The 14,303-nt window shown below is 44.2% G+C and overlaps 1 protein-coding gene across 2 annotated transcripts in view; it reads left to right on the top strand.

Moving 5' to 3' along the window:
• PSD3 (pleckstrin and Sec7 domain containing 3) overlaps positions 1 to 14,303 on the top strand; it is a 155,780-nt gene that overhangs the window by 13,302 nt on the left and 128,175 nt on the right. For both annotated transcript variants that reach the window (XM_050944334.1, XM_050944336.1), the window contains exon 2: positions 1,415 to 1,526. In XM_050944334.1, the coding sequence (XP_050800291.1) occupies positions 1,415 to 1,526 (112 nt within the window). The remainder of the gene's footprint in view (positions 1 to 1,414; positions 1,527 to 14,303) is intronic.

Below are 14,303 nucleotides of genomic sequence, written 5' to 3'. Positions count from 1 at the left end.
TAGACATACCCTATGTCTTTTATGAGCCTTAGTGGGTACCCACATTTAGCAAGCTGTAGTCCTGCATGTTCAGTAGATTGCAACACTAATTTCTCCACAAAACAAGGCCTTATTTTAATATGGAGTAAATTTTGAACTCTCTTAGTCATACCTTTTCTTAGTGTCCACCTTTTATGCCCCCAAAGTGGAAAGATGAATTGGGAGCAAAACTCACTAATCAGTAATCTTTATAGTTGATCATTTCTCTCTTCCCCCATTGCTTATAATTCTGTTACATGTACAGTCACACATGACAGAAGGAATCCAGTGCCCAAAACCTACTACAAAGCAATATCACCTGGTACAGAAGGTACTATTTATTCAGTGTTGCAAAATTCATCTTGAAAAACGTATGCGTCCTCCTCAATTGGGAGAATGGTAATTTTTAAATGTGGCAAATTGCCGGCACTGTTATGCTGGGTCTTGCGCTTTCTCTTCTTTGGGGAAGGTTCAGGGCACCATTGCTTGCCTCTGAACCGGTATTTTAATTACCCCACTAGTGTCCTTGAGGAGGGGAGTGGAGAGGGAGGGACCTGGGCCCGCCCTCTTCTCCAGGTCCCAACCCAGGGGCCCTGAGGTTTGTGGTGAACCACTTGAACTAGCGGTTCTTCCCCCTGGGCTACTTCCGTCTCCTGCCCTTCAGCTTGGGAAGGGGCTTCTAGCCCTCCTTTTACACAAGCCAGGTGCCCCTTACCTAGGGTTTCTTTTGGATTTCTCAGCACTCCTCCAAACTTTCCTTCTGGTCTCTCTGTTCCAACTCCTTCAAACTGCTCTCTGCTCCAGCCAAACCTTCCTGCTCCAACTCCCACACTGTCTGACTGAAGCAGGGGGTTTTTATCACATGACTGACTGCTGGTGCTCTAATTGGCTTCAGGTGCTCTAGTTAATCTATAATAAACCTTCCTCCCTTTTGCAGGGAATAAGGCTCCCTGCTAACACTCTCCTGCTGCCCTCTGGCCATGCTGTGTCACATAAAGAAGATTTTAATGTGCCTTTCAATAGTTGTTCCTACAGTGACTTGGGGTCCGGTTTTCAAATCTGGGTACCTAAAGCTATATGCATGGGCCAGGGTTCTTTGAAAGTGGTCACTGACTTTGAGTACCCACCCTCTGTTAACTAAGCCCCTTTAAGGTGCTGCAAGTTGGGGCCCCATAATCACTGCTCACTGCTGAAAATCTTGGCTGTAAGACTTAGAGATGGACTTCTCAAAAGTCCCTTGGCATGACTCTCCTCCCGTTGGCTTCCGAGGCGGAAGGGTTTGCTCCGTGCAAAGTGATTTTGACAATCTGTAGTCTGATGACCTGCGGAATGATTCCATATTAACGTTCCTTGTGTTAAGTGAAAGACTAACCCTGTTTTTGTTTTCACTCTACAGGCAGAAGTGTTTGTTTGGGGTAACGATGCATTGGCTCATTCCCAGAGTGTTGCCAAGGCCAAATATGAATTTCAGTTTGGTGGATCAGAAACACAGAAACCTTCAGAAACAGGTAAGTGCTTTTTCCACTGCTCGAAGGACATACAGAGCCTGATTCTCAGTTACATTAAAGCTAGCTTGCAGTGTACTGGGGTAAAGGCGCTTAGAAGTGCATGTTGATGTAATTGGCTGTGTAAAGGAGCCTTGCTCTAAATGAGAACTGGATCCCTTGTGTCAGCACTGATGTGACTGCAGCCCTGTAGCAAGTAGCACTGCCTTCCTCTCTGTTTAAATGGGGACACTGTCACGTGACTGTCTAGTTGTGTGCCAGACACGTTCAGTATTTCTCCAGAAGTCTGTACAGTAAGTCTCTCAGCTGCTATTTCTGCCAGCTGCACAATGTAAGTAATTTAAACCACACTTTCTAACACTGTATTAATCAAATCGTTGCCAATTCTTTCGATATTCACTGCATGTACACTTAGAGTCTTTCTGGATGATTCTATATCTGTAGCTACAGTTACCTAAGATTTAATTTAGATATTTTGGCTAAACACTCAAGCTAAATCTTTTTTTTCTCTGTTTGTATTGGAAAAACTCCACTCACCATTTTATTTGCTGGATACAGCAGTAAGAAGTAATATCTAGGGGTCAGCCTCCTGTTCGGTAGTAAGGACATTCGACTCCTACCCCAGCTAGCCCTGGGTCAAGCGGAGTAAAGAACTGCAGTGGAGATGCTCATTTTTCTCAGTTCTTGTTTGGGGTACTACAAATCCTTGCCTTTATTTCAGATCCTTCCAGATCATGGGCTGTCTTTAGGATGCCATTTTTAGTTAAAAGGAGGAATCTTTTATCACCAAAATTGTGCAGGAATCTGTTCAGAAGCAGATTCTGAAGTGGGCAGAAAAACTAAATGAACAGAATTCAAGTCCAGACGATGAGAAATTTCTCCAAGGCTCTTGCTGAGTTTTATCTTTGTTTTTATCAGGAAATCCAACACGCCTAATTTTTTAACTTGTTTCTTTAGAAAATGTAAACAACTTTACAGATCATCACCAAACGTGTTACCAAAGTACAACATGATTCATTATGAACTCATCTCTTGTTTGGAGTATCATTAGGCAACAACACAGTTGTCATGCATGTTCAGTGTTTCTGGGAACATCTTAAAACTGACAATTGTCTTTACTAACTAACAAACCAAAGGAAGTCCTCATACGTGCTGCCATTCAGAGAAATTTGTCAAATGCAATGTCTTTTGTGGGCAAACATATTGAATAAATACTTACTACCTACCTACCTATGAGTCCTCTGTCTGCTGGGCTGTGTACATAACATCAACAATTTCCAGTATTTCTCAGAGCCATTCCTCACCCCTGCTAACCCTGTTACCAGTGAGAAATTACCAATAGTCTAGGAGCTATTAATAAATTTATTCTTGGTAATCTGCTTAAGGGCTCCCTAGGGGGAGTGGTTTAAAAGGAATATGTGGTAATAAATGTTCAACAATTGTAATACTTGATTTCAATTGCATCCTAATACTATTTAATAATTGAACATGTCCATCATATAGGCCAGTGGTCCCCAACATGGTGCCGGCGGGTGCCATGGCGCCCGCCGGGGCATTTATGTGTGCCCACCTAGTGCCCAGCAGGGGACCTGCCGGGGATAGAGAACTCAGGCTGCGGGCGCGGTGTTCTCTGTTCCCGGCAGGTGTGGGGCCCGCCTAGTGCCCAGCAGGGGAGAGAAACCACGGCCCCACGCCTGCCAGGGACAGAGAATTCTGGGGCTGCGGGCACCGGTGTTCTCGGTCCCTGGCAGGTGTGGGGCCATGGCTTAAGCCGGAGAGAAGCCGCGGCCCCACACTTGCCGGGGACAGAGAACTCCGGGGCTGCAGGCACTGGTGTTCTCAGTGCCCGGCAGGTGCGGGGCCCACCTAGTACCCAGCAGGGGAGAGAATCCACAGCCCCACGCCTGCCAGGGACAGAGAACTCTGGGGCTGTGGGCGCCGGTGTTCTCGGTCCCTGGCAGGTGTGGGGCCACGGCTTAAGCCGGAGAGAAGCCGCGGCCCCACGCCTGCTGGGGACAGAGAACTCTGGGGCTACAGGCACTGGTGTTCTTGGTGCCTGGCAGGTACAGGGTCCACCTAGTGCCCAGCAGAGAAGAGAATCTGGGGACCCGTGCCTGCTGGGGACAGAAAACTCCAGGGTTGCGGGCACCAGTGTTCTCTGGCCTCATGGCTTTTCTCTGGCTTCTCTCTTCTCTCTGGATTCATATGTTATGTAATATTAAATATGTTTTTTGCATTACTTAATGTACAAATATAAAAGAAGCCTTGTAAAATTGTTGGCGCCCACCACGCTCTTCTGAAAACATGAATATGCGACTGGCCACAGAAAGGTTGAGGACCACTGCTCTAGGCACTTCCCCACCATAATTTTATCAACTTCTTTCCCCGCCCTATGTGTGTGTCTGTATTTTAATCTTTCTGCTTTAAGGTACCATTCAAACAGTAGCTCAAATAAACTCTTATTTTAGTACAAATTGGGGTTGCCTGTCCATACCTCAGTCCAAAACCCAAACCCACTCCTCTGGAGGAAAGAATACCCAATAGCAGATCTTAAGGTGGCCATCCTGCAGCCAAAAAACTTCAGGACCAGACTTCAAAGAGAAACTGCCGAGCTTCAGTTCATCTGCAAATTTGACACCATCAGCTCAGGATTAAACAAAGACTGTGAATGGCTTGCCAACTACAAAAGCAGTTTCTCCTCCCTTGGTTTTCACACCTCAACTGCTAGAACAGGGCCTCATCCTCCCTGATTGAACTAACCTCGTTATCTCCAGCTTGCTTCTTGCTTGCATATATATACCTGCCCCTGGAAATTTCCACTACATGCATCCGACGAAGTGGATATTCACCTACGAAAGCTCATGCTCCAAAATGTCTGTTAGTCTGTAAGGTGCCACAGGACTCTTTGCTGCTTTTACAGATCCAGACTAACATAGCTACCCCTCTGAAGTATAAACTAGTTAATTCTTAGTTTCCTTTTAGTCCAGAAGCCATCTCTCCTATTCAGTTTTACTGCCTTTCTTGTAAATCAAATTCTCTAAAAATGTTGCAAGACCACACTGTCTGACCTGAAGGTACTGGTACCATGGGAAAGTGGACCAGCTGTATTAAGAAAAAGATGCCAGTAAACAATTGGCTAATTTCATGTATTCTATGGCTCTCCCAATCTTTATCCTGGGAGAAAAATGGACCAGGGTGCTCCTTAGTTGAAGTGTATGTGGGGGGGGTGTCACGGATGGAAATTAATTTTCTTTAGCTCTCTCAGTCTCAAATACAGCCTTGCCAAAGCATGGGTATGAACTTACAGAGGCCACTGACCAACTGGGAAGGCAGCATTTGTCTGGCATTTCTGTTTAACCAAGCACCACTTTTGGGGTTGGTTGGGAAGAGGCTCTGAGCCTGGAAGATCCTCTCCGCTACCATATTGAAAGCCTTTTAAAAATCACAGGACAAACTTGCATGCCTTTTCTTCAGTTTTTGAAATTGTGGACATGCCAGACTACTATGAAATTACACACAAGCAAGGGTTGATGTTCTAAGCAAGGGTGGGGGGGAAAGCAGATGTTATTAAAGTAAACTAAGACAGCTTCTTAGCCATATGCTGCTAATAACTTTCAGAAACAAAGCCAAACTTAGTTTGACTTGGGATGGGCATTCCATTCATTCGTCTTTTGCTTGGCTCAATCACTTCAGCACCCAATTCCAGGTTGTGTGTCTCAGGGACTTCACAGAATACATGTGAAGTCTCCCAACCACTCCAAGTCTGTTTTTTTGTTGGGTGTTAAAAAGCAGCCCCTTATTCCTGAGCCAATCAGGAAAGGGCGATTGCCCTGAAAAGGATGGAGGGGTTGAGGTGATTAGCTGTGAGAAAGAGGTGCATTTGTCCAGAAGGTTAACAAAATGGTGAATTCTGTTTAAAGAAATTGACAATAAGTGAAATAAGTTTCAGCATGTTTTGCCACAACTGTGAAAATGGGCACTAGTTGAAGGCCAGAAGGATAAAGCAGATTGCAGGCAAATGGTATCTTCCCCAGTCCTGTTGAAGCATGCAAACATGCACTTATAAAGTTGTTAGGGAAAAAAACAAAATTTCTCCTCCTTGTCTTGTTTAAAGCTAATAAAGTCTGAGTCTTGTCAGAGGGCTCTTTCCAAGAGGCTTTAAAAACAGATGTTGAAAAAGACATCACTAGAGCTCAATACCTGTCCAAGGCTGTCCCCTCCTCCTCTCCCCCCATGTATTTCACAGAGCAGGAAGCTGTCTGGGAAATAGGGAGTGAGCAGATAGACCTGCTGTAGGGAGCAGAAAGGAGTTCACCCTCTCAGGGTATCCTGCAGGAGGCAATTCCACTTATCCTCCTGCTACCTTGGTGCTTTCCTTAGCCAAATCCCATTCCTTCAGCTTCTCAAAACTTTTCAAAAGCAAAACTAAACATGACAAGACACTTCCTGAGTCTACTCACTAATTGAAAAGTCGCTTATTTATGCGGATTTGGAAACCTGGAGTATGTAAGTATTTATGGAAATCAGATAGCTATTGGTTAAATATTCTTCTCTTTTACATTTAGGCACACCCCTTTGTAGTTTCAATGTATTTTTTTAAAAGAAAATTAAAAAAGAAAACAATCCAGATAACTCCATGTGAAGGTAGAAGGTTACATCTCAGCAACTTGAGGGTAAAAAAAAAAAAAAAATCCCTACAAAATGTTTGTTTTGAAAAGAAATGAGAGAGCCAGGAAATTCATCCTGAATTTGGAAAAGAAACTAAAATGTTTGGTATGGAAATACAGTTAGGGCACCTGAATAACCTTTATTCGGACCCTGTGTTGATTCTTTGAGGGCAGTAACTGACATCTGTATCCCAATGAACAGTCTAATCTTACCAGTTATCAAACATCTTAGAATGCTTTCCTCTTAACTGTACAGTTGTCATTCAAATTCTGGCTGCCTTTACAGCCACAGGAAAAGACTTGCTTTACAAATTCCTGATGAGCCAGTTCACAGTTCAAGGGGCCATTATCCTCTAGGCTACATTAAGATGCTGTGTGCTACCAATTACATAAGAATCAGAGCCTATATTTCTACGGCCATGTCTACATCTAAAATTTTGCAGCGCTGGTTGTTACAGCTGTATTAGTACAGCTGTATAGGGCCAGCGCTGCAGAGTGGCCACACTTACAGCAACCAGCGCTGCAAGTGGTGTTAGATGTGGCCACACTGCAGCGCTGTTGGGCGGCTTCAAGGGGGGTTCGGGGAACGCGAGAGCAAACCGGGAAAGGAGACCAGCTTCGCCGCGGTTTGCTCTCGCGTTCCCCGAACCACCCTGCAAACCGCAGGGAAGGAGACCTGCTTGCTCGGGGGTTCGGGGAACGCGAGAGCAAACCGGGAAAGGAGACCAGCTTCGCCACGGTTTGCTCTCGCGTTCCCCGAACCACCCTGCAAACCGCAGGGAAGGAGACCTGCTTGCTCGGGGGTTCGGGGAACGAGAGAGCAAACCGGGAAAGGAGACCAGCTTCGCCGCGGTTTGCTCTCGCGTTCCCCGAACCACCCTGCAAACCGCAGGGAAGGAGACCTGCTTGTTCGGGGAACGCGAGAGCAAACCGCGGCGAAGCTGGTCTCCTTTCCCGGTTTGCTCTCGCGTTCCCCGAACCACCCTGCAAACTGCAGGGAAGGAGACCTTCTTGCTCGGGGTTTGGGGAACGCGAGAGCAAGCCGGGGAAGGAGACCAGCTTGATTACCAGAGGCTTCCTCAGGTATGCTGGGATACCTGCTTATTCCACGGAGGTCAAGAAAAGCGCTGGTAAGTGTCTATACTTGATTACCAGTGCTGGATCACCAGCGCTGGATCCTCTACACCCGAGACAAAACGGGAGTACGGCCAGCGCTGCAAACAGGGAGTTGCAGCGCTGGTGGTGCCCTGCAGATGTGTACACCTCCTAAGTTGCAGCGCTGTAACTCCCTCACCAGCGCTGCAACTTTCTGATGTAGACAAGCCCTGAATCTACAAATCTCCTGAGCCTCAATCATGGCAATGATAGCGCTTATGTTCACCTGTGCTCATGTTATGTGACAGAGCACCGCACTACAGCTATTGTTTGTGCAAGCTCAGTCCCTTCTGTCGCCTGAGACTGTCAACTGGAAGCAAAAGATTCTGGTCGCCTTATGTAAAGAAAATATCAGAATACTTTTCTCGCACACTTGACTAAGCACTGTGCTTGTTTCACTAATCTTTTTGCCTCCCTCTGCTCTCTTCCTCTACTCCACTTGCCTCACTGCCCTTCTCCACATCATTTCCTCTTTCTTTCTGCCTCCACTCCTCTCAACAGATAAACTTCCCCTTCCCATCCCCACCTTCTGCATCCTCCTTCCATCAGGTAATGTTTCCCTGAACCTTTGTTCTCCCTGTATCCCTTCCTTATCGCCAAATTCCCTGCCATCCTGTCCCTTAGGCCTTGGCTACACTTGAGAGTTGCAGCGCTGGTGGTGGCTTTACAGCTCTGTAACTCACTCCCCGTCCACACTGGCAAGGCATATACAGCGCTGTATCTCCCTGGCTACAGCTCTGGTTGTACTCCACTTCCACGAGAGGAATAAAGAGAATAGCGCTGCTCTTGCAGCTCTGGGGTGCCAGTGTAAACAGAGAATAATCTTACTACGCTGAACTGACCTCTGGAAGCTTCCCATAATGCTTGTAAGTAAAGATAACTCTCTTTGTTTTGTTGTGATGCCTCTGTTTGTTTTGTTGTGAACTCGGGGCTCCCGGAGCTGCTTATCAGAAAAACAAACACAGCTCCTGTTTGCTGTGAATGAGCTCCCTTTGGAATGCCCACAGCTAGTGTTTGCTTGAAGAGAGGGGAGAGAGAAGCAGCACGGCTTGCGGGGGGCGGGGTCCGTTTCGAGGAGGCTGCTTATCTGGTCTGTGAGGAGAAAAACAAAGAGGGCTATTTGCGTTCAGTGAGCAAGAGAGGGGTGTGGGAGGGGGTCGGAACTTGCAAGGCAGCTGCTAACAGAGTGACGGCTCCAAAAATTCACTGTCTCTCTCCCCCACACTCCCTGTCACACTCCACCCCACTCCCCCTTTTGAAAAGCACATTGCAGCCGTTTGAACGCTGGGATAGCTGCCCATAATGCACCGCTCCCAATGCCGCTGCAGATGCTGCAAATGTGGCCATGACAGTGCGCTGGTAGCTGTCAGTATGGACAGACTGCAGCGCTTTCCCTACTCAGCTGTATGAAGACAGGTTTAACTCCCAGTGCTGTACAGCAGCAAGTGTAGCCATACCCTTAGGTTCCACATGTTCCCTCACGTACATTCCTACCCTGGCTCCTCTCTCCCTATCTTTCTCCTTTTTCCTCTGGACTGCCCCCCTCATCTAAAAACCCAGTCAGCCATGACCTCTTCATCTCTCACTCTTTCCACTCCCAAGGCAATTCCGGACACCTGGATTTCTTTCTCTGAAGTTTCCCTCTGCAGCTGTGCTCTCTTGGTGAGCCCCCAAACTTCTAAGAGGCCAAAGCAGAGATTATTCTTTATGTATAAGTGGTTAATTGGAATGGACAGAAAACATGATTAGAACTATATGGAATGTGGAAGTAGGATTACAGACCTGCCCAAATTAAATGGGATTCAAATGCAAAATTTTTGAAAAGGTGAAATTCAAGCCTCCATCTGTAAATTCATCACTTTGTCGGATGTATTTGTATCCACAGGTTGTGAATGGATTTTCAGCTAGTTATCCCACTGCAATACTAGATATATTAGAGTAGCAAGAGTTCTGAAACATTAGTGTGGGACTGTTACATTGTCTCATGGTTAACCCGTGGAACTCATTGTCACAAGATGCAGTGTGGCAAAGAGATTTGTAAGGAAGAGGATCTTCATTACTACTTTTGACAGGATTAATTTTTTTTTTTATTAAATGAAGGATATAAACACCATAATGGTTCAGGCCATCAGACAGTGCTTAACTGATGGGGATTTAGGAAGACCCATCCTTTCAGGCAGATTATTTAATGCTTTTTCGCTATGCAGTCACTTGCACCTTCCTCTGAAACATCTGGTACTGGCCACAGTCAGATGAACCATGGATCTGATCGAGTGTGGCAGCGCCCATTTTGTTGTTCCTCCCTTTGGCATGCTTCATGGCCAGTCAAGGATTGAATGCTGCAGATGTGATGCTAGCCCCAGAATCAGCACTGACGGACTAGAAATCCAGACTTCAATAATGAGCTGAGGAAACAAAATAAAAGGCTCTGAGGCATTATACTAAGAACTATATTGTTTTGTAGGAGGGCTCTGGAAACAACCTGACCTAAATATGAAAACAGGGTGGTTAAAGTTGTTATAATAACCGGCAGCTGCTTTCTGTGAAGGAGATAACTACATCTTTTAGACTCAATAAACACTGCAGCTCAGGGTCAAGGATATCACAGCAAACCAGTTAAAGAAAAGAAGTTGAAAGTATATTATTAAGGTTGTAGAATCAAGCGGTCAGGAGTCAGGAAGCACCAGTATTAAGGTAGCAGTATCTTCATACTACAGACTGGGAACTGAGACACACAGAGATCAAGGGCAAAATTTGCAAAAGAGTCCATTCATTTTGGATACCTGTTTTGAGCCACTTGGGGCCTGACTTTTTCAAAGGCACTGAGCATCTGTTATTCCCCATGGGAGCACTCAGCGCTTCTGAAATTCAGGCCGCAGGTGCCTTGCATTGGACCCCCAGAAAATGAGGAATCCATAATTAGTGACCGCCTGTGAAAAGTTTGCTTTAATTAACTTGCCCAGCTTCACAAGGGAACTCTGGCAGAGGCAGGATAGAATCTGATTCCCCCAGGACAGCATTCAGCTTCCTTAACCACAAAACTGTCCATCATCCTGTAATCCCCTTCCTCCTTCACTGTACACCTGGCAGCTTTGCAACAAATAAGGTAGGAGCACAACAGTCTCCTTCACTGCACAACCCTGACTGAGCCCCAGAGTATGCCATGGAAAAAAATAGTACGTGGTCATACTATTAAACAGTGTCTTATAATGGATGTGCACAGTGGGGGGCTGACATAACATGGACATTTGTGGCACAGCCAGGAATAGAACAAACATTTCCTGGGTCACAAGTCAATGCCTTAACCACAAGGCTATATTTCCCTTTCTGTAACTCCCTTCTTTTTACATTGTCCAACCTCCTATGGGGAAACTCCTTATTCACTGTAGAACCCTGCTGAAAAGTGTCTGCTTAATATCTGGCTCCACCTTTACCAGCAACATCTCCTCTTGGTTTAAGTCCCAAAAATATAGGTAACCTTTGTGCCTGTCTGCCTCAATAGTCAGTGTCTGTAATGTTTTGTGGGGTGGCTGATTGATCCCAAGTCTGAAAATAAAATAGATCTGAACATTTTTGTGTGTGATTTTTTTTTGGGATGGCTGCAAAGATCCAAATTAGTACCCATATCGGCATTTAGTGACAATGATCATTTCCTTTAGACCCTCATTGCCAATAAAAATCCTCCTTGGAAGTCTGCAGATTCTCTGTGTAAGTTTGGTCTCCTACAAGCATTTAGCATGAGTGTCTCAAGTAGTGGTGCATTAAGAAATGCAGTACAGTCCTTACTCCTGACCCTCACTCGCCCCTCAGATGCCCTGAGAGCCTCAGCAATTAGGGCTGTTGATTAATCGGAGTTAGCTCATGCAATTAACTAAAAAAATTAATCGCGATTAAAAAATTAATTGTGATTAATCACAGTTTTAATTGCACTGTGAAACAATGAAATGCAACTGAAATTTATTAAATATTTTTGGATATTTTCTATTTTCAAATATATTAATTTCAATTACAACACAGAATACAAAGTGTACCGTGCTCACTTTTTATTATTTTTTTCACTACAGATATTTGCACTGTAAAAATGATAAAAGAAATAGTATTTTTCAATTTGCCTCATATAGGCTCTGTAGTGCAATCTCTTTATCATGAAAGTGCAACTTACAAATGTGGATTTTTGTTGTTGTTATTACATAACTGCACTCAAAAACAAAACAATGTAAAACTTTAGAGCCTACAGGTCTGCTCAGTCCTATTTGTTCAGCCAATCCCTATGACAAACAAGCAGTTTACATTTTGGGAGATACTGCTGTCTGCTTCTTATTTACAATGTTACCTGAAAGTGAGAACAGGAGTTACGTGCCAGATATACTAAAAAACATTCATATGCCCCTTCATGTTTTGGCCACCATTCTAGAGGACATGCTTCCATGCTGATGACACTTGTTAAAAAAATAATGTATTAATTAAATTTGTGACTGAACTCCTTGGGGAGTCCTGCTCTTTTTTACCCGCATTCTGCCATATACGTCATGTTATAGAAGTTTCGGATGATGACCCAGCAAGTTTGTTTTAAGGACACTTTAATTGCAGATTTGACAAAACGCAAAGAAGGTACCAATGTGAGATTTCTAAAGATAGCTACAGCACTGTACCCAAGAATCTGAAGTGCTTTCCAAAATCTGAGAGGAACGAGGTGTGGAGCATACTTTCAGAAGTCTTAAAAGAGCAGCACTCCAATGTGGAAACTACAGAACCCGAACCACCAAAAAAGAAAATCAGTATTTAATTGACTACTTTGGATTGTTATCGAGCAGAACCTATCATCAGCATGGACTCATGTAGTCTGAAATAGTGGTTGAAACATGAAGGGACATATGAACCTTTAGCGCATCTAGCACGTAAATATCTTGCAGCACTGGCTACATCAGTGCCATGCGAATGCCTGTTCTCACTTTCAAGTGACGTAAACAAGAAGTAGGCAGCATTATCTCCTGCAAATGTAAACAACCCTGTTTGTCTGAGTGATTGGCTGAACAAGAAATAGGACTGAGTGATTTTGTAGGCTCTAAAGTTTTACATTGTTTTATTTTTGAATGCAGTTAATTTTTTGTACATAATTTTACATTTGCAAGGTCAACTTTCATGATAAAGAGATTGCACTACAGTACTTGTATTAGGTGAATTGAAAAATACTATTTCTTTTTTTTACAGTGCAAATATTTGTAATAAAAATAAATTTAAAGTGAGCACTTTGTATTCTCTGTTGTAATTGAAATCAATATATTTGAAAATGTAGAAAATATCAAAATATTTAAATAAATGGTATTCTATTATTAACAGCACGATTAATTGCATGATTAAGCGTGATTAACTTTTTTAATCGCTTGACAGTCCTATCAGCAATTACATGCGTGTTGGTTTTTCAAAAATTCAATATTATAGCTAAAGACTGGGTTTTTTAAAAACTTTTCCCAAGCCCAACTATTTTAAAAAGCATAAGTCAGATCCCACGCAAATAATGAGATTTTAAAAATAATTTACTTTGGGTTTTTTTAATGTGCTTTGTGTTTTTTGAGCTGTTAGGGGGTCACATTTTTACTGCAACCATGAGGCGATTAACCCTTTTTAAAAAAAAAGGTGGGGGAGCTGAGAGTCTCATTTAATTACTTGAATCCAGGAGCTGGGGCTTTACTAAGTATGAAAGTAGAATGAATTAGATTATCCTGTTTGGAATCTTAATAATTTTTGTATGTTGTATCCAAAATTGTGTAAAACATGCCACGCAAATAGCTGCCCCAAACCAGAGTACTAATATAATAATTTTAAATATCGCTAATAAACAAAAAAACAGTTAATATGTGAAACCCAGTAATTGTTGGTTATTGCGTAGCTTGACCAAAAGGCGGGATTGTGAAAGTAGAATGATTTAGATTGTAAAAATAGAATGGATTAAAGAAATGCTGTATGTTCCTTTAAGCAGGAATGAGAGATGTTAAAATAAAGTTGTCAGAAATAGAAACATTAAGGTATGGTACAATGGGTCCACTCAGGAGCGGCGCCATGGTTTTTGGCGCAGGGCTGGCTCGCTGGTCCCGCGGCTCCGGTGGACCTCCCGCAGGCGTTTCTGCGGACGGTCCGCTGGTCCCGCGGCTCCAGTGGACCTGCCACAGGCTTGCCTGCAGATGCTCCACCGGAGCCACAGGACCAGCAGAGCCTCCGCAGGCATGCCTGCGGGAGGTCCACCGGAGCCACGGGACCAGCGGACTGTCCGCAGGAATGCCTGCGGGAGGTCCACCGGAGCAGTCTGCTGCCCTTCCAAATCCTGGTGCCCTAGGCAACCGCCTAGGTCACCTAAATGGAAGCGCCGGCCCTGGGTCCACTTAAGCTAATGGTGGGACGTTAGCAAGAGATCGGTAAGAGTTAATAAGGAAATAAGATATGTGTGTCTAGGCCCAGGTAAACTTATCAGTTCTGTTCCCTTTGTTATCTTGTTAAGTTTGCGCCCTTTTTATCTGTATAAATAAAGTAGTTTAAGCCTTGCATGACACTCACATTATCTGGATGTATTAGCAGAGCGCTTTGCTAATAAAACAGAGTGGTCTGACAAATTGTGAGTCCTGAATCTAACTTTGACAGAAGAAACACCAAATATTATGAGACTGGCAATAACATTGTGAGAATTGGAAATGCTGGTGCATCAGAATGCTGAGTTCAGTTGTTTTTCCATCCATCCCTGTTCATTTCAGCCTGTGTTAGCAGCTGCTCTGTTCTACTATTATAGCTTTCAAGGTAATGACCCTAGGGATTGAGCCATCTCATTGGCCATCTGTGGCCACTACAGCAGTTTGAATTAATAATCCTTTGTGCTGAATTCTCCCAGGACATGCTGGATGTTATTCTCGAACTTTGTCTTGTTCCAAGGGTATTGTTACGTGCATGCCTCTTGAGTTGGTGCAGA

Source organism: Gopherus flavomarginatus, chromosome 3 (genome assembly GCF_025201925.1).
Source record: "Gopherus flavomarginatus isolate rGopFla2 chromosome 3, rGopFla2.mat.asm, whole genome shotgun sequence".
Lineage (NCBI taxonomy): Eukaryota > Metazoa > Chordata > Testudines > Testudinidae > Gopherus > Gopherus flavomarginatus.
This window is presented reverse-complemented; position numbering and strand designations above follow the sequence as displayed.